Source organism: Boleophthalmus pectinirostris, unplaced genomic scaffold, assembly GCF_026225935.1.
Source record: "Boleophthalmus pectinirostris isolate CB_2022bp ecotype Guang Dong unplaced genomic scaffold, ASM2622593v1 HiC_scaffold_18, whole genome shotgun sequence".
Lineage (NCBI taxonomy): Eukaryota > Metazoa > Chordata > Actinopteri > Gobiiformes > Gobiidae > Boleophthalmus > Boleophthalmus pectinirostris.
Window position 1 is genome coordinate 38,536,014 of NW_026571133.1, and position 26,907 is coordinate 38,562,920.

The window sequence follows — 26,907 nt, forward strand, 5'->3', positions numbered from 1 at the left end:
AACTGTTTGCTGTAAAGTAGCAAAGACGAGGAAATCTGAACATAATAACTTTTGTCTACTTAAAGACAATAAAAAGTCCAGTCTTTCCTTAACCAATTAAAAATATTATTGATAGAGAAATGCTTTATATATGAGATCACTGGTTTTAGTCCTGGTTTTAGTCCTGGTTTAGACCTGCTTTAGTCCTACTTTAGTCCTAGTTTAGTCCTGGAATGGATTAATCCTGGTTTTAGTCCTGGTTTTAGTTCTGGTTTAGTCCTGGTTTAGTCCTGGTTTAGACCTGGTTTAGACCTGGTTTAGTCCTGGTTTAGTCCTGGACTGAATTAGTCCCGGTTTTAGTCTTGGTGTTAGTTCTGGTTTTAGAGGTTCACAGGAGGAAGCGCAGTTTACGTCGCGTACGCGAGAAAACACGATCCACACGCGGCTCACGGGAGCACGTCGGTGTCCGCGCAGTGTCTACGGAAGAAACGTGGTCCGCGCGTTCTCAGGTTGATGACGATGATGAAGGTGTGTGTTTGTGTTTGTGTGTGTTTTGTGTGCGTGTCCCCTCATGTGGCAGGTCACTATAGGACAGTAGTGCAGACATCATGAGTCTATGCAGGTTGTTTTCACCAGTGACATTTAAGTTGTAGGCAATATTATATTTGTTATTTTCTTTTATATTTCACGTCGGGAGAATAATTTCCAAGACACGAATGCGTTTTTACCTGTGCACTGCTGCCTCTGTTCTACTGGCTCTTCCACCTCGTCCATTGTGCGACTGACGCCGTAAACGTCGCTCTTACTGCGCGTGTTTTTGTGCGGGTTTCCGACAATGAGTGGAATTGCCGAAAATAAAAAATGTATAAATGTGTTTTTTGTTTGTGCGTGTGTGTGTTGTCCCAACAACACATAAAAACAGGTTTTATAATAAAGCAAACTCACATACAGAAACACTAAAGTTAGAGATTAAAAATGAGATTAACGCGATTAAAAAACATAACACGCTAAATATGACTGTAATTAATTAATCGCAATTAACGCGATAATTTGACACCCCTAGTTCCGTTATGTTCGGCTAATCAACAATTACAACCGTACCTCAGTTTTCAGCATTTCCCCACTGACACACAACTCCGAGCGCACTGGGTACATGCGATTAGAAGAGATGAGAGAGCCAATTTCAAGATGATTCCAAACAGCACATACGTCTGCAGTCTTCATTTTACCGCTGATCACAAACATCAGTGGGTTTTCTTACAGTTGTTCGGTGAGCCCAGTTTCAGGAACTACACCGGAAGTTATCATCGCATCTTTTCAAACGTCTTCCTGGTTTGTGTAAGGGTGAACAGAGCCTGGATGGAGTTTAAAAACACAGTGGAGCACTTCCTGTATTACCACATGACATCAGTTTGAGAAAGAACTCAGCGTAAATATGCAGGATTTGTGTGTTAAACATGTGTGAACGAAACAAAACACAACACCAAGCATTATTATTCCAGGTTTTATTATTAGTATTATAACATAGATTAGAAAATATCATAATATGGGCCTTTTGTACAATTGGACATTTGATGCGGTGAATATTATTTTTAAATTAGTTAATGAATGGTTGTGAAAAAATACTATAACCACCCTCAGCCTGTATAAAAAGTGCTTGTCTATTGAAAAAAAAAAAAAAAAAAAAAAACGAACTATGATACTAAAGGCACAGTCATCTGGTTTGGTTTAAAATTTTGACATTTAGTTGCTGTTTAATCTAGTTGTAATTCGTAAAGAAAGAAAAAAAAAATCACGAGAAGCCAAAATAAGTAACTTGAAATCTGTTTATGTCACAATATTTTATTCTGAAAGTTTGAGATCATAAACGTTGTGACATGCTGGGTGATTAGTGATCCATTAGAGAATGTTATTGAAAGAGAATCAAGAATTTCCCGGCTTGGAATGTTTAGTTATGATGTCAGTCATTGTTAAATTGTGATGTTTCTTCACACAAGAATCTTAACACTGATTTTATAACTTGAGATCCAAAGTTTACACATGGTTTAGTCCTTCTTATGTTTGATTTAGTTCTGTCAAGACTGTCAAGTGCCATAGATAACTCCGCGTCCATTTTGGGTTGGTTAACTTCAACAAATGCAATAGCAAGTAATCATAATTTACCAATTGTCAAATCGGACATATCGTACCATCTCGTTGACTTCAAAACGAAACATGTTATCAAAGATCTTGAATGTTTTATGCAACTTTAAAAGATTAGCAAAAATAAATCAGAATCTTTATAGGCCAGATATTATCATCCATCCATTTGACTGGCTGCCTGCGCTGCTACAAAATTCTATCAATCATCACCAAGGCAAAAACTACGCTCATGACATACCGCACAAGGGACGATTCATGCAATTTCCTCAAATAAATCTATATTTGGCACAGATTTGAGTCGTCCCCTCCCATCTCCTTTATAATGATGTCAAAAATGTTGTCCAGAGGGCCTCATCGCGAGCATGGGCTCCCCTTTTGTACGAAATAATGACTTCCCTATTGGGATTGACCCCGGTGACCTCAGAAACAGACAGTTCGGCGCGGATCTCAGGCCCTCCAGGCATCCCAGCTCATCTTGGCATTTCGCCCGCCCCGAGTTGCTAACCTTCCTTCCTTTTGGCCTTCTTCGGAGCAAAACCCAACCAGCATTTTGCAATATCTGTCTGATTATTTCAAATTGTAGGCTAAGAGAAGAGGCACTGTTCTGACACAAGTGATAGGTGGTTGTTTGGGGCTCAGGTCTTGGGGTTAATAATTGGGACAAGAATGAAAATGTTAGAGGGTAAAGGGTAAGCGTTGTACTAAGAAATGTTGTAACATGTTTCACTTGGGATTTCTTCATAAAGGTTATTGAAAAGAGAATTGTCAGTCACGCTAATGTTTTTTTTCTGTTCATTTTAGATAACAGTTGGCTTTGTTGGTCTAGAGAAGTGGGCAATCACAGTGCAGAGACTTGGGATCCTCCCCAGACCTAAGGCTAAGTTATTGTTCAGGAGTACCTAGCTGGAGGATTAGCTCCTATTAGCTCCAGCTAGCATTCTTCATATCTGTCTGATTATTTCAGGTGGTTGTTAGGGGCCTTGTTGCTTGATTCATCAACCGGTTTCACTTTGTGGAAACCGTCTGATCTCGCAGCATAAGAATTTGTTCGCTTGACGGTAGGCAGGTGCTTTTTTCATTTAACCAATCGCTGCTACTTGGTCGGGACGTATGTAATGCACCGCTAACTGGGTTAACTGATATAATAAGCTTTTTCCAAATGCTGGTGCCTGGACTCGCACTTTTGGGGTTTTTGCAAACCGTCTAGTACAGGGGTGTCAAACTCATTTTGGTCCGGGGGCCGTAGCCAACCTACCTTGATCCCAAAGGGGCCGGATCAGAAAACTCATGTCATATAAACCCCAAAAATAACAATAAGTTCAAATATTTGTGCAGAGAAACACAAATCTATTACAGAAATCTTTTTTAAGTGATGAACTCTTTCTTTTACAAAATATTATAATATTATGAACAACCTGAAACTTTAAGAAAAATGCAAACTTAAAGCAAAAAATAAATTGTATGCAAATAGGAATAAGTCAATTTTTGTTGGAAAATCCTGCACTCGGCTCCACTTTTCTCATTTGTGACATTTTTGCTGATGAGGGTGTCACGGTCAACAGTCAAAACGATCGTCCTTTAAGAGCGTTTGGAAAGAGACAAGTCTTCATTTGTGCTGCTCTGGTGGGAGGGGCCACGTACAGACGCTGGAGACACTGCTATGATAAACACCACAGAAAATTAACAATATTTTAATAGAAAATATAATTAAAATATTTTAATAGAAAATCAGCCGAGGGCCACATTAAAGGTCTTGGAGGGCCGGATCTGGCCCCCGGGCCGTATGTTTGACACCTGTGGTCTAGTATATTCCAATTCCTGACCAATCCCTGGCTAGGGGCCTAGGTTCGGGGATTAAAAATATAACTGGATGAAAGGATGAAAATGTTAAAGGTCAAGAGACCAAATAATGTTGTTACGTGCTTCATTTTGGATGTTGTTATAAATGGTTATTGAAAAGAGCATTGTCAGTCATGCTATTTTTACTTTATTTTAGTTAGCAGTGGACTCTGTTAGTCAGGAGTAGTGGGCCATCCCAGTGCAGAGACTTGGGACCCTCTAGGCTTTTGCAATAGGCTCTATTCACATTAAGTCACAAACCAGGAAGACGTTTGGAAAGATGCAATTGCAACTTCTGGCGGTCTCTGTTCACGATAGAAAGTCTGACCAAATCTAGGAATAATGAGAAAATGGCCCAGTTTTCTTCATCTCCATGTCATTGTAGTGTTCCTTTATGTTCGGCTAATCAACTATTACAACCGTACCTCAGTTTTCATCATTTCCCCAGTGACACTGACACACACAAGAGATGAGGCACCAAATTCAAGATAATTTCAAACAGCACAAGTTTTATCACAGTCGGCAAGTCCAGTGTCAGTAACTACACCGGAAGTTGTCATCGCATGTTTCCAGACGTCTTCCTGGTTTGTGACATAAGCGTGAATAGAGCCTATATCTGTATAATTATTTCAAAAAGTAAGAGAAGAGATACTGATCTGACACAAACAATATGGTTGAGACGGACGAAACTGTTACAGTGCAAGAAACCAAGAAATGTTGTTTGTACATGTTTCATTTTGGATGTCTTGATTATTGAAAAGAGCATTGTCAGTCCTGCTAATGTTTTATTTGTATTTATTTGTTAATTTTAGTTAGTAGCTGACTCTGTTAGTCAGGAGCAGTGGACTATCCCAGTGCAGAGACTTGGGACTCTCTCCAGATCTTGGGCTAAGATGGTGGTCAGGAGTACGATTAACTTATGATGAGTCAGTTCTGTGGTGAATTCAATATTGTGGAAGTACATTATTGCAATTATTTGGAAATTTGCAGCAAGGGGTTTTCACATATTGGATTTTGTCTAACAGTTCTCCTTATAGTTATAGTTTATAGAATGTTCGATTCACACCGAAAACTTCAGTTAAGAAATTACATTGATCTGTCTTCCAGTTGCATCAGTTGAACATTTCTAAACCTTCACTTTTAGAATGATTTTGTTCTGAAGGTAACGTACGCTTTATCGTCCCCATAGATCAATTTGTTCTCTGCATTTGACGCATCCTTCAGTGCCTTTGGGTTTTGGGTTGATGGCGGCTGACATTCACGCTTTACAGCAAGAAGGTTTCAGATTCAATCCCCGGGTGACTGAGTACAATAAAACAACATAACATAATCAAAAAGACTTTTATTTTGTCCCGAAATTCACATTTTCCTTGGTATGAAAATTGAGTTTGAAATCATAATATTGTGAATAACTGTGACACAACCTGCGCAATATTTGCAGATGATATGGCGAACATAACATAGCACAAAATGTACTTTACTATCTTATATTGGTGAACGAACCAAACGTATCTGACATATATTCTGTTTGTGTACCTCCAGGGTTCCTGAAGCCCCAGTGCTCGTTGGCTCCTCCCATGCAGCGTGGCCGTTCCAGTGATGGCTGCTCCTGCTTCAGTGGAGTCTGCCCTCTTCACCAGCGACGCTTGTCCTCCGGTAAGACAAGCTACTGTACGTATACTCTCTATTCTTACCACACGCATGCTTCACTGTGTAACGCTGTGTGCATGTACGCCGCTGTGTACGTGAGCGTGGCTTTGTTGTTGTCTTCAGATTGGTTGGTTTTCGCATTAAAGACTCTGTACCTGATATTTAAAGTCGTAGAATGTGAAAAGCAGAATTAGTTCATTGAAGTGATCCAAAGTTAATTCCTCATTTACCTTTATGAATTTCGTGCATTCAAATTATTCACCACAAATTTTTTAAGTTTATGAGCCCTTTTCACAGCTGTCAGAGACCAGGGCGGAGTTTTGCCACGATGATAAAGCATGCTAACACACACTTCCTGATGAAACTTGATGCAGACAGCACACTGATGATTTGTTTTGACCTCAAGAGCTGCTTGTACAATCTATATTTACTGAGGCAAGATGACTTTTCCTCAAATACAACAAGGGAAAAAAATCAGGTACAAGGTCTTTAATCTAGTTTGGAATTGGAATTTTGATTGATTCAGAATTGCAATACCAGAAATTTTGCATTAGCTGACCAACAATTCTGGAAAACATAAAAAACTAAATGGTGATTAGAGTTTTTTGGCTGTAAAAATCTCGGCCGATGATAGAGCCGAGTCTGGAGAGTAGATTGAGACTACTACTTGAAACTACATCTGACCAAAAATTACTTCAGTTATCCTTTGAGGCTAGCGATTTGTACTGTCCATTTTCATTAGCCGTCTTTGCGAGCTCTGTAAACGGCTGAATCAGGTGGTGAAAAGTGTGGCTTGTTCTGTACCGCCCCAGCCCCTCCACCCCTCACCTCCGGTCTGAGGTGTGGCTGGTGGGGGTGTGGGGGTGTTCGGTTGGCGGAGTCTTGGCTACACATGGTCTGGTTTTATGATTAATGGCGTCTCTACATGCGGAGGCCCCGTGATGGACAGGTTTTACAGAGGTGCTGGGAGGCTCCGTGGGGCCCTTCCTGGAGCCTATGCAACACCTCATGCTACCATGTCTGGGATACGCTTTTTCTTTTTTTTTACTTACAAATACAGCAATTTCCAATAGTCTCAAGACAATGTTGGTTTTCATTAGTCGTAACTTTTATTTGCTCAGTTGGTTGAGTGTTTGTCCACTGATCTGAAGGTTATACTGCATCAGTTGAGCGCTCAGATCCACTGACCCACAGGTTGGTGATTAGATTCCAGCTCCCACAGATGAATGCGGTTGTTGTGTCCTTGGACAAAACACTTAACCCACCTCATCCCTAGTGTCTGCGTACAGTGTATGAATGTGTGTGTGAATGGGTGAGTGGTTCCTTGATGTAAAGAGCTTCGATGGCCTTGAAGGTGGAAAAGCGCTAAATAAAAATGTGACCATTTACCAGTAGTTGAGGTTTAAGAATCGTACAAAATATGAGTGTTTTTCGCACATGTTTAGATGTTTCCTCAAGGTCAGGGGGTCTCCAATCTGTAGCCTGTATGCAGGGGTCTGGTGGGCGTGGTATGAGGGGGTACGCCGACTACCCACTTCTCCCAACGTGAGCTATAAAAAAATAACAAATATAAAATAGCCTTAAACTTAAATGTCAAACACATATTTCCAAGATTATTTTTCAGACCAGATTTGGTGGTTTGATTAGTTCTGTCATGCCTTGGATTTCCCCTCATCTCTCCACTGTTTATTTACCAATGATCTAAATGTATTTTCTCGTACTTTACTCAAGAAATGAAACATATTTTTACTAACTATTAAAAGTCTCCATGCTGGTCACAGGAGTCTGCTGTGAGTTTTCTGGTATGCAGTGGTTTACAGGGTCAGGGCCTCACCAGAGCATGTGGTCGATGAGTGTATGGCTCCATCTGATAAGGCTGTAATATGATGTTGGACATGGAAAGAAAAGTGACTGGGAGTAGTAGACAAGAGCACAGACTGCATGAGATCAAATTATGATGTCTGAGAGGTACAAGATAAAGGGAGAGACAGGAAAATGTGTAAAGAATTTTGGGTAACTCCAGTAGGGTTAATAAAGTATCGAGAAATCTGTGTAATCCCTCAGGTGTCCAGGTAGGATCCTTAGCCAAAAAAAAAAAAAAGAAACCAAAAAAGAGAAACAGAATTTACCAACACTGTTGATAGAGCAGCTCAGGACACCAGTCTCCTGTACATGTCCATCTTAAAGTCAATAATCACTCTTTTGAGGATATGGAGGTACAGATTTTAGACAAAGAAAAGCACTTATTTGAGAGGGGAGTTAAAGAGGCAGTTTTTTCTGTTCAAAGATGAATTATTTTCCTAAAAAAATCATCTTTGAACAGGAATAAGGGGCTTTGACATCATCTATCTTCTATTTACAGCTGTGTCTTTGGACGATTCAATAAAGCTAACTGACAAACAGAAACTGTAAACAAGTAGGTGTGGTAGTTTCAGAGTAGCTTCGGTGTAGTTTCGGTGTAGTTAGACCCTCCCTTCAGGCAGATATGAGGCAGTGTCCACCAGCGCCAAGCCAGAACCAAAGAAGCTGCTTGGATGAGCTGCGAATCGTCTTCACACTAAAACTTTTATCCAGTTGATAGAATACATTTTTTTTCTTTCGTTAATGCATGAAGAAAGACGATTCAAACCTAACTCTTTAATTAAGTAGATACTAAGCCACTGAATCCTTCTTCTCAATCTGTAGTTTACCTATTTAGGCTTTGCTCGTGCTTTTTTAAGACTAATTAGTTTACTTAGGTTTAGTTTTATAGGCTCACGCTTCCGTCACAAACCATGAAGACGTTTGGAAAGATGCAATTACAATTTCCAGTGTAGTTCCTGACAATGGGTTCACCTAACATGGATCTATTAAAACCGACTGTGATAAAAAGCATTGAAGTAAATGTGATCAGCGGTAAAATGAAAACTTTATACATATGTGCTGTTCGGAATGATCTTGAATTCTGCGCTCTCATTTCTTCAAAGTGCGCTCAGAGTTGTCTGTCAGTGGGGAAATGATGAAAACTGAGTTATGGTTGTAATTGTTGATTAGCCGAACATAACGGAACTCTACAATGGCATGGAGATGAAGAAAACTGGGCCTAGGAAGTTGTAATCACATCTTTACAAACGTCTTTCTGGTTTGTGACGTAAACGTGAATAGAGCCAATTATAATATTTTGCACTAAGAACACATCTAAGCAATCTTATGTGGTACAAGAAAAAGAATATTCTAAATGAGTATACTACTGGTAATCAGTACTAAAAACAGTACCGAAACTAGATATTAATTTGAGCAAGTATCGATACTAAGAAATTAACCTTTCCTGAACTAAAATTTCCTAAATTAAAATGATTTTGAGCTGTATCAGAACACGTATAAGAGCACATAGACAAAATATACGCCCATGGATCACTGTGGAACTTGCCTGGACCACTGAGGGATTACACAAATATATAAGGCCACATGGTAATATAAAAGAAAGTACTATGATTTAATGTTGAGGGTTGAGTGTTTTTATTATCATGGTATCGTGTCTATTCCTTAGTATCGAAATTGATTTTAAAATATGCAATAACAAATAACAGTAACACTAGTATAATATTTGAAGTATAAACAACATAACTGTCATTGGATTCTTGCATGTGTTGGTCATTCTGAACCAAAGTTATAATGCTTTAATATTATGTTTTATGCCTTGCTAGATTAATATTATATCCAGGAGCCCTTTTAATTAAATATCCAATTGTGAAAATCAAATGAATCAAACACGCCTTAAGAGAATTTTATAATTAAGACCATCCATTCTGTTATAACGCCTTATCTTTAGGCAGATCCAATCAGACCGAGCAGTTTTCATTCGCGCCGTTATCTTAAAGAGATTTGCCCTAAAGCTGCTGTAAACAGAGCGATTGGCGATGACCTTGGGAATGGAAAATATTATGAGGAGTTAAGTTTGGAAAAATAAGGCAGAAATGTGGAAATTTGAAAGTGAATGTATTGTTTTTGAAAATATAACAATTGATACAGGTTTTATACACCTATCAACCCATTATGTCTTATACTATGACATCTTGGTGTTTCTTCAGTTTTGATTATTATTTATTGTTTTTTATTTATTTGGATATTTATTTATTTATGTTTAGCATAAATATCAATCAAGTAAGCAAAACTTGACCAATCAAGTAATCAAAACCAAAATATCTGAATCTGAATTCATTCAAATTATTATAGTCAACTTTCTTTTTTTTTTTTTTTTTTTTTTTTTTTGAGTGACCAACATAGATTTGCAATATTTATTTATATTTTATGGATTTATTATTATTATTATTATTATTATTATTATTATTATTATTATTATTATTATTATTATTATTATTTATTTATTTATTATTTATATTTGTGCATGTATTCATTTATTTTCCATCATTTAAATGTTACTTTATTTTATACTTATTTCAATGGACTTTAAAAACACAGAGGAGCACTTCTTGGATTTGTTTTTCTTTTAAACAAACATTATAGCATGGATAAAAGCTTTTTTCCCCCCACAGTATAGCATTTGCTTTTGAGTACCTTTGCTTTGACATGTTATGGACTGAAAAACTGTGCAGGATTTTTAACTGTGACGCAACAATCCTGGGAAAATTAAAACCGCATATACTCTCAGAGGAAGGATTTTTTACTGAGCCCAATGTGAATGAAGGAAAATACAACTCCGGGTATATTTCTAATGAGGGAACAATGATATAAAAATGGTTAAAAGTTGAAAAAGTGAGTAACACCTCCAGGCCAAGTTACAGTTCATAGCAATGCACGGCTTGACTGTCACACTATGGAACATTTCCGGCAAAACATCTCCACGGAAACAACCTTAAAAACGGAGGACAAAATGACTGATTGGACCTGAGAGAGAGCAGATTTTGGCTAACTTTCCTCTACAGTGTAAACAGCCTATTACGTCCTATTCATCAGTGTCATTGGCTCTTTGTTAACTCCTCTAACCGAACGCCAAAAACAACAGTGGTACTTTACTCCCTTTTCAAAGCCAAATACTTGTTTTTTTGGGGTGAACCTGTCGGGGCTTGAAGTTCCGTACACCTACCTTTCCTCCTCCTCCGCCTCCTCGTCTTCTCTGCGTTTTATAGAAGCTGTTTGAGACGATTGTGGCATTTTTACTGACATAGCCCCCGGTATCTTTTCTCAAGAACCATCTGTAATTATGTGTGTAGTTTTGCTAATGCGCGTTCTAGCTGTGTTTAGACCAGGTGCGCCGTGTAACGTTTCGGCTGGGGGTTCCGTCACCTGTTTGTTTCTATGGATATGTCATTGCTCTGCCTGGAATGTTCCACAGTATGACATTAAACAGCTCTGCCTTACAATTATTCAATGTTCTTTTATCGAGAGTCTGCTTACTTTTTCTTTCATTTGCTGGTTTCGGTCCCTGAAGGATTAAAGCAAACTGCAGATCATTCTTTAAAAATGCTCAAAAATCATTGGTGTCAAACTGAGAGAGCTGCGTTCTCTGTAGGAGGAGCAGGTGTTGAGAAAAGCAAAGGGTCTCCCGGCTCGGCCCCTCAATCCTCTATCTTCTGACTTTATCATGAAGCCTTCGGGGTGTCAGTTTTGTACGCAGGAAAGACAAACTGCTCCTCTTATTCTTTTATGCCTTCTGATATTAAACTGCTTAATTCTGATGGTCATGTTTTTGAAGTTTTGCATTGTAATATGTAGAGTATATTGTTGTATTGAGATCCAGTTTTGGACTCTCACACTGAGCGTTTGTGTACATGTGAGAAGTGAGAATTGCTTTGAGAATGCTGTAAATGAATTGCCCTCTGGGATCAATAAAGTTTTCTAAATCTGAATCAATTACAAGTGTTTTTATAGGTCAAAAACACAGAGTGAAACATGCATTCTGACTGTGAGCGGGGGTCACCTCTCCACAGATCTGAACTGTAATTTGGTCTGGTTTGGTCTCCATGAAGATAGAAAGGTTTCGTTCCACACAAAGCAATAAAATCTCCATGGAGACAAGCATTTGACGGACCACCCACCAGAAAAAGTAAAAAGTTACCTGGGAAATAAACCTTTTTTTTTTAAATCAGATTTGACAAAAACGATTTATGTATGACTTTTGGCAAGTTGGCATGCGTTAGAAAGACTGTTGAGGTTGCCAACGTGTAATCCATTATAATAGGTTAGCAGGATCCACACGTTTTAATCACTGCCAAACCGCAACTTGCACAACTTTCAGGTTTAACAGTCAATTTAATCGACTTAGAATTGCACTGTAACACTTTTCTGGTTGAGGGTTCGTCAAATCCATTTTCTCCATATGTTATTGATTTCTCTGGAATGTTTCACAGGATGGCATTAAACCTTTCCTATCTTCACGGAGACCAAACCAGGCCAAGTTACAAGTCAGATCTTGTAGAGAGGCGACCCCAGTCACAATCAAAATGACATTTCCGTAGAAACAAGAAGGTGACAGACCCCCAACCAAAGAGTTACACGGCGCACTTTTAAGGATACATGAGAAATACAGCTTTTTTTTTCATGGCATTTCTTTTTTTACGACTTGGCATGTGTTAGAAAGACTGTTGAGGTTGCCAGTGTGTAATCCATTATAATAGGTTAGTAGATTCCACACGTTTTAATCACTGCCAAACCGCAACTTGCACAACTTTCAGGTTTAACAGTCAATTTAAAGGCCTATATTCTGCTAAACTATACTTGAACTACACTTTTAACTATCAGATCTTCAAGCATGCTGACAGCTTAGTGTGATGCTAATTGGGGGCACTGCTCTGTCTGAAGCTCAGTTGCTCAAATCTAATCTGAGCTTTGTTTTGGCCCAAATGATTTATCTGGAACTTCTACAGGTAAACTGATTTGTGCTCTCAAATAGCATTACAGTCACAATCTAGTATTAGCCAAGATATTTTCAGTTAGTCGCTCTCACCTTTTTGTTGAAAATCAAACTTCAAAATAGGATCATGAACTTGTAGTCACACAGGCTCCTGAAAATATTTAGTTTAATAGTATTTTTTCTTCAGTTTTCAGACCTTTTTACAGCTTTTTCAGGTAGAACATGGCAACTCTGCAAAGAAATCAGTTTTTTTCTCATTAATCCATAAGTACTGATCAAGTCTAACATTCTAAAGATGGGTCCCAGCGTTATTGACGGATGGGTCCAATACACAGGACAAAAAAATGCAACAAAATGTGTACCTTAAATAAGCCTCGTCATTTTGGTCTTAAAATGTTCGTATTAACCCGCCCTACGTGATCCTGGTGTTTTTATTTCACTAATTTGTCTGTAAATAAATTCCTATTCCTTATATGTATCTTGGTTCCAAATTCGCTCCTGTAAGTACCAGCCTCAATGAGCTTCATTTGACTGGAGCCGAACACTGTGGGTGACGTCACACTCCCTTAGTCCACTGCTTTATACGATCGATACTACCAAACCACAACTCTTTGCCATGTTTATATAAGCTTCAATTCCAACTAAAAATAATTTAATTCTGCTTTAAAAAGACGATGTAAACACTTAATTCCTAATGAAAATGATTTTTTGGAATTAAACTTAATTCCAAAGTAAGTGGGTGGTTTATTTCGATTTTAAAACCAAATAAATTTATTCCTCGATCATGTAAATGTTTATTTTTCTTTAAAATAATTCCCATGCTTGTTGGGTCGCGCTTTTGATGAGATCCTGACGCTTCGGACTTTCATCCACTGCTCTTTGGATTTGCGAGCGGGATGCGGGAGTGGGCTGAAGTAGAGCAGCCGTTGACTCAGTTTGTCTTCTTCCTCCCTTCTCCTCCTCAGCTGACAGACGTAAAGCGCAACGATAGAATTCTCAAACTGTTCCTTAATTATCATCGGAATGACTGCGAAAAAAGTTTGGATCGTGTTTGTGCCCGTGGTGTAACGACAAATCGAGATGACAAAAAAGCCGGTAGCAGCTGAAATGTGCGTTTTCTTCCGGTCGACGTAGAGTAAATACATTTGTGCGCCCCTTGTCCAATCGGAACCCTTCCCGACCCTCAGACGTTGAGCGGAATTTAATGTGTTTTCCGTGTACCTCAATTGGTAATTATTATTATTATTTTAATTCCGGACTATTTAATTCAGGACAAACTCGGAATGAAAAAACATCCTGTAAACGTGGCCAGTGTATACCGAACTGACCACAGCACCGGTCAACAAAAACTCCATGCTTATCCCAATCCTAAACGTGCATTCTTTAGTCCGGTGGTTGACGTATAGCTGGATGAAAAGCTCCTATAGAAATCACATGGTATCATTTAGTGCGTGTACTTCAAAGTGCACTGTCTTCTACTCCTGACAGCTTCTTAAAGGCCTAAACTTCACTCACAGTCTGTAATATCCGCCGCCTAATTACGGAACGCGTTACTATAAATCCTCGTTTCTTTCTCTGTCCTGAGATATTCCTTCAACTTCCAAGTTCTGACCACAATGACTAGCCATACCCGCTTTCGCCTGGCTTGTAACAGTGAGTGCGCAGGAGAATTTTGGGATAGTTTTTTTGCGAGTCTCGAAGTGAGGCTGAACTTAAAATGACATGTTGATGTGGGTACGTGATGGTTTTGGCGGTTTTACATTGTTTGGGCTTTTGCAAAAAACACTCTTACTGGAAAGGGCCCGTGAGAAAGTGGGAGAGTTCAGGATTTAAGGCAAAAAAAAAAGTTTGATGAAGAGGAAAAATATGAAAAGTGAGGTTTTGGGGATTGCAAGTTGTGGTTAGAGGAAGGTAGAGAAGTGTTGTTTCAGAATGTTATTGCTAATGGAAGTTATAACAAAGTATAATAGTCCAAACGTAGTCATAAGTACTGGTACTTTATAATAATATTTGAAGGGCCCATATTATGCCACTTTGTGATCTATGTTTTCTCATTACAAATATGGAGCTGGAGTTGTGTTTTGTTTCATTCACAGATGTTTAACACACAAACCCTGCATTTTTTTGGCGAGTTGTTCTCTCAAACTCTGTAGTAGTAATACAGAAAGTGCTCAAGTGTATTTTTAAACTCCACACACTTTCTTTAGAGTAATTTGGATAATAATTTGGATAATTTCAGCCCCAAAATTGCCCATTTCTACTGAACAAAAGGTAAAAGCTGTTAACTTGAAAACTACCACTACATGACATCACAAGTTGGAACAGAGCATTTGGAGCTTTGGAGATGTAGACAGACTGGTGAATGAAACAAAACACAATTCTGAGTATGTTTTTGAGGAGGTTCCAGTATTGCTAAAACCTCACAAGAGTCGATTTTGCGTAATATCTAGGGTGACCAGATTTTCAAAAAAATCTAAAACTGGGACACCCTCGATTTGCAGTGTTTGGCAATAATAAAATTGTGAAACGAGTGTGCAATTTAAGGAAAATTGTTATGTACTCAGCCGATTCATGAGTAACAGTCATGAGTGAGTCAGTATAGTCACGTCTTTGTGTTTTGGTCATTTTTAAGCTGCTTTTTTGTATTTTACCCAAACAAATGTCAATTATGCCTCTTTTTACTGTTGGCAGGGATCAGATTGGTCAAAAATAGGGCCATTTCTTGTATAAAACTGGGACAAATCAGTGGTTTTAGATACATCTGCAGGGACAGGGTAGCCAGGCTGGTGCCACCTCCACTCAATTTCATTTCTTTCCAGTGACTCTGTCAGGAATTGGAATACACTAAACAGTTCGCAAAAACCCTGGAAGTGCAAGTTCAGGCACCAGCCAATCAGCGAAGAGCCATATATTCTGTGTTGGCAATGATTCCCGAGATCGAGGATTTAAAGACAGTGTGGTACAGGAGGTCAACATTCCATGTAGTATTTTGACCCCAGGGTCAGAATCCTACTATGGTATGTTGACCCTCCCTATAGAATATTGACCCCCCCTATGAAAATCTATATTTTATTAATAAAGAACTTGAATTCTGTAGAAAAACTTTGAATCTTAATACTATATCTGCAAATTAAGACATATTGACAAAGTGTTTTTTTGAAGAACTCAGACACATTTTTTATGTTGATTACAGTGCCTCTTCCCCTGCACCTTTAAACCAGAACTAAAACCAGGACTAAACCAGAACTAAATCAGGACTAAACCAAGACTAAACCAGAACTAAACCAGGACTAAACCAGGGCTAAACCAGGACTAAAACCAAGTCTAAACCAGGACTAAAGCAGGATTTAACCAGGACTAAACTATCAGGAGCAGACTGCGATTGATTGACTGATGATTCTGCATCATTTTAAGTAAAAAAAAAACATCAAATATTACTGATTTTCACTGGACTGTTGCCTTTATGTGTGTACTGACCTGGGTGTAAATAGCATTTTTGTCTAGGAACACCCGGGTGCCCTTCTATGTGCCACGCTAAATACACCCGGGTGTAAATAGCGACAATGGCTACTTGCCCTTTGTGTGAATAACAATGTTAGCTACTAACACCCACAGTGCAAATAGCATCTGCCGTAAATATATGATCACCATCTGGTCACCCTAGTAATATAGGACCTTTAAAATAAGTGTAAAAAAGTAAACAAGCTGAAATCTGTCATATTTACACTCATATGTTCATAAATACATACGGCCCCTTTTCTAACTAAATAAAGCTTTGAAAAAAAAACTGCTAACACACAAAAATATTCCAAAGTCATGCCAATTAAAATGACTACATCAGACTCCCAGGACGACTGCTGGTGGTATATGAGGTGAGTAGAGCTTATACAATGCTAGCCTTGTGCAGGAATGGAAAAGATTATCCGCTGGAATGTCTGGGGTACCCTCAAACCGAGCAATGGGAGCGCACCGTTAGCATATAGCGACAGGGCTAATTTTTTCCTGATGAACTCAACCGCCTGCCCCACGATGCACTCTGATTACCGGGGCCTGCGCGCACATATGGTCCACGTTTAAATAAGTCCGAATGACAGCACCAATTCGGCCCCCAGGAAGAAAAAAGGAAAGAGAGTGAGCGACGAGAGGTGGGGGTTGTCGCTAGCTAACCTTTATTTCATTAGCTCGATGCGAACTAGCGCCGCGGGAAATGTGCCAGCGCTAACTGTGTGCGTCGGGCGCGTTTGATGCCCGATGCTAGGCTGAGTTAACGATTGCTTTTCAGTGCTTTGTTTTGGTTGAGCGCAAAGAGGTAAACGCGAAGTGAGCCAAGCCAAGCGGCGAAATTGTTTGAATGAATTGCTAGCACTGTAAGCTGGCGGTGCATTTAGCTTTGGAGCTATTAGAAGTAATCATAGTTTTATATCGTGTGTGATTTTTTTGGTATTTTATTTTATTCTAGACATTCCTAAGTGCATTAGAATTAGCCTCATTATTCTTTCGCTCGGTCAATGCATTTCAGAATGATGAAAAATAATGACCGTTGCCATAGCGATGAGCAGTTTAAAACTAAATTATAGCGTTTGAATGGGAGAAAGTCCATACTCCTAAAAACACATTTTGTCCAGGAGCGGGACTTAAGGTTCAATTGGAACCATGACAATGCAGAATTTTCCTATTCACTGCCAAGTCTACAAAGCAGAAAAGACAAAGCTGAATTTAGAATTAAATTCAAATTATGACAAAAAACACATTCAGTTTTTCTTTTGCTTTCCGTTGATTTATCTGAGTGGGACCATTGTATTCCCTAAAGTTGTGTCAAGCCGCTTTGTCTTAATAGTTAAGCTCACAAATGTTGAAATTTGACATCTCTCTCTCCAGTGACTAGGTCAGGAATTGGAATACACTAGGAAGCTCGGAAGTCGTAGACGGCGCACCGGCCAATCATCGAAGAGCTGTGAGGCCATGACGTCAAACTCAAGGCCCTGTCTGGGTCCCTTTTGTGTTACAGCACAACAGTAAACAAAGCGGTCGAGATGGATGTAGACGAAGCCATATGTTCTGTGTTGGCAACGATTCCCGAGATCAAGGATTTAAAGCTGGGACAAAGAGACTGTTTGGTGAATTTTATTAAGGGAAAAAGACGTTATTGTCCTTCTTCTACGGGATTTGGGAAAAGCTTAATATAGCAGTTATACCACCATTACATACGTCACAACCAAATAGCAATGATTGGTTAAATAAAAAACGGTCCCCACCTACCATCGAGCGAACGAATCCTAATGCTGCGAGGTCAGACGGTTTCCACGAAGTGAAACCGGCTGAAGAATCAGGCTAGACCAGGGTTGGGCAAACTTTTTGACTCGTGGGCCACAAAGGGTTTTAAAATTTAACGGAAGGGCCGGACCAGGAGCAGATGGATAAAGTTTTTGGTAACCCACCTCATAAGACAAAAAAATAACATGGGATTTGTAAAAAACACATAAAATGTTATTGAAATATCCCATAATTGAAAATCATTACAGAGTATTACAACAAAATATCTGTCTTTCAAGTCCCACAGTATTCACTATTTATTGAAATTACTTTCGAAACACTGAAAATTATTATTATTATTCAAGTTTGGCGGGCAGGATTAAAAAGATTAAAGGGCCGCATATGGCCCCCGGGTCGTAGTTTGCACACCCCTGGGCTCAACAAATACTTTTCTCGGTAGAGATGTTATGGAATGTTTCACAGTATAGCATTAAACCTTTATAATCTTCATCAAGACCAAACCAGACCAAGTTACAGGTCAGATCTACGGACTCCGCGACTCTGCTCACAGTCAGAATGCCTCTTTTCTAGGTATTTTTGAGCTATAAAAGTCACCTGTAACTGAATAAATGTAAGGTAGAGCTGTTTAATGCCATACTTTGGAACATTCTAGGCAGCGCAATGAATGGATAAGCAAATCCCCAATGAAAAAGTGACATAGTGAACTTTTAATGTTAGGGGTAGGGTCAGGAATCGCGCTGAACATTAATATTTGCTGTAATAGGCGAGTTTCAGCTGACGTCATTGTTATTAAAAGCCCGCGTTGCATGCTGGGAAGGCAAGAAACACGATAGCGGTCAAACACAGTGCGTAACCTCGCGTATTTATCCCCGATAATGGTAAATTCCTGCTGCATTATCGGATGCACAAATAGAAGCACGGAAGAAGGAAAATGTCTTTTTCGTATTCTGAGTGAAAAGAACCGCTAACGGCGAATTAAATGGCTTTCAAACATTCGCAGAGCAAACGTAGAAGATCCTAACAAACCGTGGACTCCAACAAGTTCAACAACGTATCGAGACTCTTGGAGGTTTTCATCTTTTCTGCTGTGAATGGCCCAGGAGTTTCCACCAAGTCATTGTGGATATCGCCAAAGTGAATATTTGTCCAGGTAGTTGGCGATTCTGACCAGAAATTTGGTTTGGTCCAGGCTTTTGTAGGGGTTGAAAAGGGTGATTTGTCGTCCATCGATGCTTATGACCAATTTCTGGTCAAATGGTCTTGGGTCCTCTGCCGTTAGAGTGGATAAATAACCGGGATCAATACCCTTCAGGTGCTTTCTCGCTCCGTCCGTCATGTTGAATTAGTGTTTCTTGCCGCCGAACATAATAATTCCCAGCATGCAACGCGCGCTTTTGTCAACAATGAAACTCGCCTATTACATTTGCTGATTATGAAATTGAGTAACTTTTTTGTATGTATTTTTACATGGACAGTATTTATCTGCTGATTCAACCTTTTCATAATCTCAAATGTTATTAGATTACAACAAAAAGTAACCCAACTCTTCCTAGTTTCACAAAAAATGTACACACAACAAATATTAAGCCTCAAAATATATCCTTCCATCTTTCACTTATTGAACGATACAGCTCAAGATAGTCATTATTATCTACTTACTGCATTTATTTTGGCCAGCTAAGAAAAACAAAAAAGTTTGGACACCCCTTTAATTCTGCTGACCCGACAACTACCCAACCAGCGGGACTGCCTCTCTTCGCAAACCCTCGTTCCATCATGCGATCGTCCAAGTCTCCATAAACCATACACTCCGATACGCTCCCCCCCTAAGATGAAAAATACCTCCCCTCCTTTTAAACAAACAATTACGAGATCCAAGCCACATTTTTACTTTCTCCCCTTCATTAAAACCATCTCCGAACGCTGCCAAGTCATTCTCCATTCACTGTGTACTTGGAAACCTCCCCTCCATCGCAAAGTGTGCCAGAGTCAATTTTAGCCGGATTATGCAACCTTTTGTTTTTCCTCTGTAGAACATTTGTATTGAAGCTGGTGTGGTTGGCCGTGTTAGCGCGGGTGTTTGTTTGAGTTGTGGTCACGCGGCAGGCTTCTTGGACTGAAATAGCTTGAGGTATGATTTCTTATTAAAGTTTAAGGGTTTGAACTCCTCTGATACCACACGGAGGGGTGCGAGCGAGGTGAGGAGGGTCACGAAAGAGGCTTGTTAGCTTTAACTTCAACTTGGTCTAACTGTAAATCTGTTGGAACTTTAGACGCCATGAGTTGTGTTCAAGTATTGAGCTTTAATTTTGTATTTATTTTTTTATTGCTCAAGTTAAATGGTCCATATTATGCTATTTTCTGGTCTATGTTATAATGTTGTTTCCTTATCACAAACAATAAAAATGTCCACTCTGCACTGAAACATGTTTTAATATTGAATTTAATCAGCTTGCGTCCATAACTTTGTAACTTCACCTACACTCACCAAAATCTTGTACTTTTCAATATTCTGATGAAAAGTACAGAAAGGATTTTTGATCTAATTCCAAGTCTGATTCCAAAACATTACAATTTTTTTTGCAAATTTTGAATCAGAAAGAAATCCAAAATCCCCCAAAATCTGAATATTTTGTCTAATATGTCAACAAAAGGAAGCAAGACATTTAAACATTCTTCTTTCTTTTTTTCTTCTTGAATGTCTAAATTTTGTCAATCAATCAATCGATCAATCAATCAAACTTTATTTATAGAGTGCTTTTCATACCAAAAAATGCAATTCAATGTGCTTGTCGAATGTTGTTGTTTGTTTTTTTTTACTTGGGGTGGGACTTGATTTTAAAAACTCAAGTATTGAGCTTAAATTTTGTATTTATTTTTTTATTACTCAAGTTAAATGGCCCATATTATGCTATTTTCTGGTCTATGTTATAATGTTGTTTCCTCATCACAACCAATAAAAATGTCCACTCTGCACTGAAACATGTTTTAATATTGAATTTAATAAGTACAGAAAGGATTTTTGATATCTAATTTCAAGTCTGATTCCAAAACATGAAATTTTTTTGGCAAATTTTGAATCTGAAAGAAATTCAAAATCCTGTCTTAATATTTTTTTAGTGTCTAATATGTCAACAAAAAGAAGCAAGACATTTAAATATTTTTCTTTTTTTTCTCGAATGTCCCAATTTTGTCAATCAGTCAATTAAACTTTATTTATAGAGCATGTTTCATACAAAAAAAATGCAACACAACACTTCGAATGTTGTTTTTTTACTTGGGGTGGGACTTGATTTTAAAAACTCAATTTGTTATTTATTTTTTATTACTCAAGTTAAACGGCCCATAATACGCTATTTTCTGGTCTATACTGTCGTTTCCTTATCATGAACATATCTTGTGTTGTTGTGTTTTATTTCATTCACAGAAATGAAAGCTTTCACATGGAAACAAAAAAAATGTCCACTCTGCACTGAAACATGTTTTAATATTGAATTTAACTTCACCTACACTCACCAAAATCTTGTACTTACTAAGATTCTGATGAAAAGTACAGAAAGGATTTTTGATATCTAATTCCAAGTCTGATTCCAAAACATTAAAATTTTTTGGCAAATTTTGAATCAGAAAGAAATCCAAAATCCCATCTGAATATTTTTTTAATATCTAATCGGTCAATAAAAAGAAGCAAGACATTTAAACATTCTTCTTTTTTTTTTTTTTTTGAATGTCCCAATTTTGTCAATCAATCGATCGATCAGTCAGTCAAACTTTATTTATAGAGCTTTTCATACAAAAAAATGCAACACAGAGCACTTGTCGAATGTTGTTTTTTTTTACTTGGGGTGGTAATTTTTATTTCTTTTTTATTACTGAAGTTAAATGGCCCATAATACGCTACTTATTTCTGGTCTATGTTATAATGTTGTTTTCTTATCATGAACATATCTCGTGTAGTTGTGTTTTGTTTCCTTCGCACAAATGAAAGCTTTCACGTGGAAACAATAAGCTTTGTAACTTCAACAGCTGTTTTCTCAAAATGCATTTCCCCCACATGGGGACATAAGGATGATCTCTTAAAGTAAATCTTGTACTTATCAAGAATCTGACAGAAAGTACAGAAAGAATTTTTTATATCTAATTCCAAGTCTGATTCCAAAACATTTGAATTTTTTTTTGGCAAATTTTCAATTGGAAAGAAATTCAAAATCCTCCCTGAATATTTTTTTAGTCTCTAATATGTCAACAATAAGAACATTTGAAAATTCTTCTTCTTTTTCTTTCTTTTTTTTTTTTTTTTTTTTTTGAATGTCCCAATTTTGTCACTCAGTCAATCAATCAGACTTTATTTATAGAGCGATTTTCATACAAAAAAAAAAAAGGAACACAACGCGTTTGGGACTTGATTAAAAAAAAAGAAAATCGAATTAATTACTGGCTTTGTAATGAATTAATCTCAATTAATCACTTAACAATATTTGCCTTACTCATTAACTCATTTTCTTCTTGAAGCCCGTCATTTGTTAGAGTTTGGGCTGCTGACACTTCTTGTTTCTACTCAGACCAGAACTGCTCCCGCCAACAGCTCCAGTTCTTTGAGACATGTTTGCATTTAAATGGTGTCGTAGGGTTGATTTGCTTCTGTGATGTGCAAACTCTTCTCTGCACAGTTTTATAATAAACAACACCTTTGTCAATACTTCCATCGGGTTGTTTTTTTGAATAGAAATGTACCACCCAGCAGACCCACAACGCTTTCATGCTCCACTGCTGTTGTAGTGGAAACTGTATAATTGGCGTACCACGACATGGCACACTTCAAATGTTCCACATTGTTTGGCAAATTGCGATAAAATGCATGACTATTTTTTATATTTAATTATATTTAATGCATTATTTTCTTTGTAATTAACTGTGCCTAAATAAGGTTAGGCACAATAAGCTTTAGTTTCTTCCTACACCTGGTCAGTGACTTACTTAGTGTTTGATTTGATTGTTCTACATACTGAAAATGTTTTATTTTATGACATCAGATTGAATATAACATATGTAGACTGTAAAATACAAATACAAATAAAAACACATGAACATGAAATCATGCAATGATCATCAATGTGATTAAAGTACAGAAAAGTTTCAAATTGATATCACAAAATTTAGATTTTTTTTTTCCCTATTCACCTCCAGTGTATTGCCTTAAAGTTGCACTGTGTAACTTTTCTTTTAGACCAGTGTTTCCCAAAGACTGGGTTGCGGCTGTCAGGTGGGTCACAAGAGATTTTTTTGGGTCCTCTTTTTGGGTCCTTTTTTTGGGTTTTCAGGTCCTCACAATCTTGCATGTTGGTCTGCAATATACACTTCTGACACATGAGATAAGAAATAAGTGCTCACAAAAATAAAGACAAAGCACAGAAACAGACTGAATGCTGCGCCTGATCTGCTGTTGGCCCACCTATCTCATTAGAAATGTTCAAATGTAAAGACTATTTTGTTCCAGTTTGCTGGTCCCATTGAATGCTGAAAAGAAAAATGAAAATGAATGTCCAAATTTATGGATCCCTGGTTCAATTACTGTTTTTCGCTGTTTAAAACTTGAGTTCAGAAACACACAATCGCTCATTCAATAATAAAATACTTTCATTAATGTTCAATAATGCTCAAATCCACGTTTATTTTGTGATTTACGAATAATGTCTATTGACTTGTGTCACGAAGGTTTGTGACTTTTAAAATATGGGTCCCCAGAAAAAAAAAAAAAACTTTGGGAAACACTGCTTTAGAGGACCTGCAAGTTACTCGTCTCCATGGAGATGTCATTACTTTACCTCCAGTATTGCAAAGTATGGCATTAAACTTTACAAATCTCCATAGGAACCAGCAGGAGACGCCACCAGGCCAATTTACAGGTGAGATTTGTGAAGAGGCAATCCCACTCACAGTCAGAATTAGGGATGGGCATTCGATGAAATTGTCCTAATCGATCGTCGGAAGAATTAACGATCGATTATCGATTAATCATTAACGTTTTTATATTAAAATGATCATCATTATTATTACTATCTGCACTACTAATCTGCATAAATAAATTCAACTTTACGACATATAAACCGTAACGGCTCTAGAGCCACATCAGCCCGTTTGACATTATAATGTGTTTAATTCAGTTTTGTGCAACTCTCACAGAAACGAAACTTAAAACTGCATCGCTAATTTGCATAAACTAAAAGAAGATAAAACTACAGCTCTTGTGTCGCTGATGTGGTTCAACTTCTGTCAGATTAAAAGACATGACTCAGTGGAATACAGGTTAGTGTGAGCATATTTGCGTTTGTCAAAACCAGGACACCGTACGGGGGGAGGGAAGTGGGGACTCGTCATCGACATTGAGCGACTCTCACCTGGCAAAACTTTTTCCCACTGGACACCAAAACCTATGTTCCTGCTTTATACACTGTGCACATGGACTCACACTTGTCCTGAACGGAACAGAAAGCGTAGAATTTCTTGTACAAATCATCGTTAAATACGCATTTGTGCTTTGGTACGTTGCAGACTGACTGACTGTTTCTGTTTGTGTCTCGCTCCTTCTGAGTGCAGAGAGACACATGTACAGACCCCTGTTTGTTCACACTACACACAGCAACCTACATTCGGTTTGTCGATTAAAATTAACGTAATCGATGAAATTCTTAATGATCAATTATCGATTAATCGACTGCCCATCCCTAGTCAGAATGTGTGTTTTAAATGTATTTTTGAGCAATAAAAGGTTCCATAATTGAATAAATACATCCTATATCAGTTTAAAACCATATTGTGGAACATTACAGGCAAAGAAATAGCATCGCCATGGTAGCGGACCCCCAACCTGAAAAGTTACGTAGTGCACCTTTTGGTATAACTATAACTGTAACGCAATAGATTTACTTACTTTGACTAAATAGTTTTTTTTTTCTTGCTCTCTTCAGCTTCTATGTGTTTACGTTCGAATAGGCCACTGGCTTACTCACGGTGAGGTCACACGCCAAAGCGCTCCCAGGGCACTCCACGGGGCCCCTGCGTTCATTAGCCGACACGCTATCTTGTTTTCATACACAAGCTAACGGCTAATCTGGGTTCACGCTTTAATGACGGCTTTTTTAAGGCTAGACGACTGGAGTTTGTCAAAACGGGGATAAGAAGCTGCCAATCTGCGACGCTAATTAGCCCCGTGAATTTATGCGAGCCTTATCACGCACGCGGTGGTTCCCAAGATGCAAAGCTTTCTGGGTATTTAGAACAAATTAGAAGAATGTGAGAAGAAAAAAAACACAATGTAATGATGTGATGTTTATCAAATTTTAATTCCGTCCCCCAGCGTTGTACTTTCAGCGCTGGGATAAGAACTATACCGTGAAAGGTTAATTGGAAAATACATGAGTTTGATTGTATCTGTTCTGCTTAATATAACATGTATTGATGGATTTTAATCAATTTGGTAATAACTACTTAAATGTTACTGGGTGCTGAATGTTATTAACTGTTGGACTTTGGGTCTATAGCGTAGTACATATGTTAAAAGTACAATTTAAAGTTAAAGGATGCATATTACTCCATTTTCTGAGCTGTTATAATGTTGTTTCATCATCACAAACAAACCTGGAGTTGTGTTTTGTTTCATTCACACATGTTAAACACACAAAGTTCTTCTCTCAAACTGAAAACACCTTGGACCTTGTGATGTCATGTGGTAATACAGGAAGTGTTTCAGGGTCTGTTTACATGAGAACGCTTGAGGGTAAAAACGACAAAATATTTTATCAGAAGTGAACGCGTTTTTGGGGCTCAAAAACGCAAAAATCTGAAACCACCCTCCAGAGTGGAAAAGTTGAATACGTTCCACCATAGTGTTTCTGTCTACACTGTTTGTAAAAGATTGAATAGACAGTTAAATACTGTCTGTGTATAAAAGAAAATAAAAAAATAAAAAAATAAAAATACTTAATTTCATAATCAGAATATGTAGTTATGGCAAGTATTAATGTTCAGTGCAATTCCTGATCCTGCCCCTAACCTTAGATGGGAGAGTCTGGAATTTTGGACATAGGATCTCATTTCCTAGTGAGCCAGAGTGTTGGAGACGTGTGCAGACATTTTTTTAAATATTCCATCCAGTCCTTGTATTTGCAGAGGTCGCTGGTGCTAGGCTAGTGCGTGTCAATGGCCATAGTTAGCCTGCCACTAAAAACAGTCTTACCCACTCCACAAAACACCCGAAGCAAATCTGTTATTACACCAGACTGTTGATGCGAATGTCTGTGTTGACAAACTTGCATTTGAAGGATTTATGTCTGAGCAGCAGCGAGTTGTACTTCCTGATAGAAAGCTTGGCAGAGGCGGACTGATATATGAGAAAATAGTCCCTCAATATGCGACGATTCATGCGATGCAAGGTTAGTTTTATTTCAAACATTATTCTATCAGCACAGACATTCACAGCGACAGTCTGGTGTAATAATAAATTTGCTTCGGGTGTTTTGTGGAGTGGGTAAGACTGTTTTTAGTGGCAGGCTAACTATGGCCATTGACATGCACTAGCCTAGCACCAGCGACCTCTGCAAATACAAAAACTGGATGGAATATTTTAAAAAGTGTCTCCCCACATCTCCAACACTCTGGCTCACTAGGAAATAAGGCCCTATGTCCAAAATTCCAGACTGTCCCTTTAAAAGTATACTATATCACTTTTTTTGTGGGGGATTTGTTTGTTCTTCTGGATATGTCGTTCATTACTCTGCCTGGAATGTTCCACAGTATGACATTAAACAATTCAACCTTACATTTATTCACTTACAGGTGGTTTTGTAGCTAAAAAAATGGGCCCTCTCCGCAGATCCGACCTGTAACTTGGTCTGCATGAAGATAGAAAGGTTCAGCGCCATACTGTGGAACATTCCAGACAAAGCAATAACATCTCCATGGAGAAAAAATAATAATGTGACGGGCCCTCGACCTGAAAAGTTACGCAACGCACCTTTACCTTTACCAAAATGTATCCTCTGTATTTGACCCATCCTCAATGCTGATGCTTTATTACCAAATTCTAGAGCATTTTTTTCCTACATACTGATCTAGAAAATTATTTAAGTTGCTTCTTATAGCTTTGAGTGTCATAATGCATTATTATGATT

The 26,907-nt window shown here is 38.2% G+C and overlaps 1 protein-coding gene across 6 annotated transcripts in view; it reads left to right on the top strand.

The window, feature by feature from the left end:
* Nucleotides 1-26,907, top strand: part of rxraa (retinoid X receptor, alpha a) — a 361,198-nt gene that overhangs the window by 97,392 nt on the left and 236,899 nt on the right. For 4 of the 6 annotated variants that reach the window (XM_055154229.1, XM_055154228.1, XM_020938191.2 and 1 more), the window contains exon 2: nt 5,503-5,631. In XM_055154229.1, the coding sequence (XP_055010204.1) occupies nt 5,503-5,631 (129 nt within the window). The remainder of the gene's footprint in view (nt 1-5,502; nt 5,632-26,907) is intronic. The other 2 variants (XM_055154232.1, XM_055154231.1) reach the window with 1 other exon arrangement.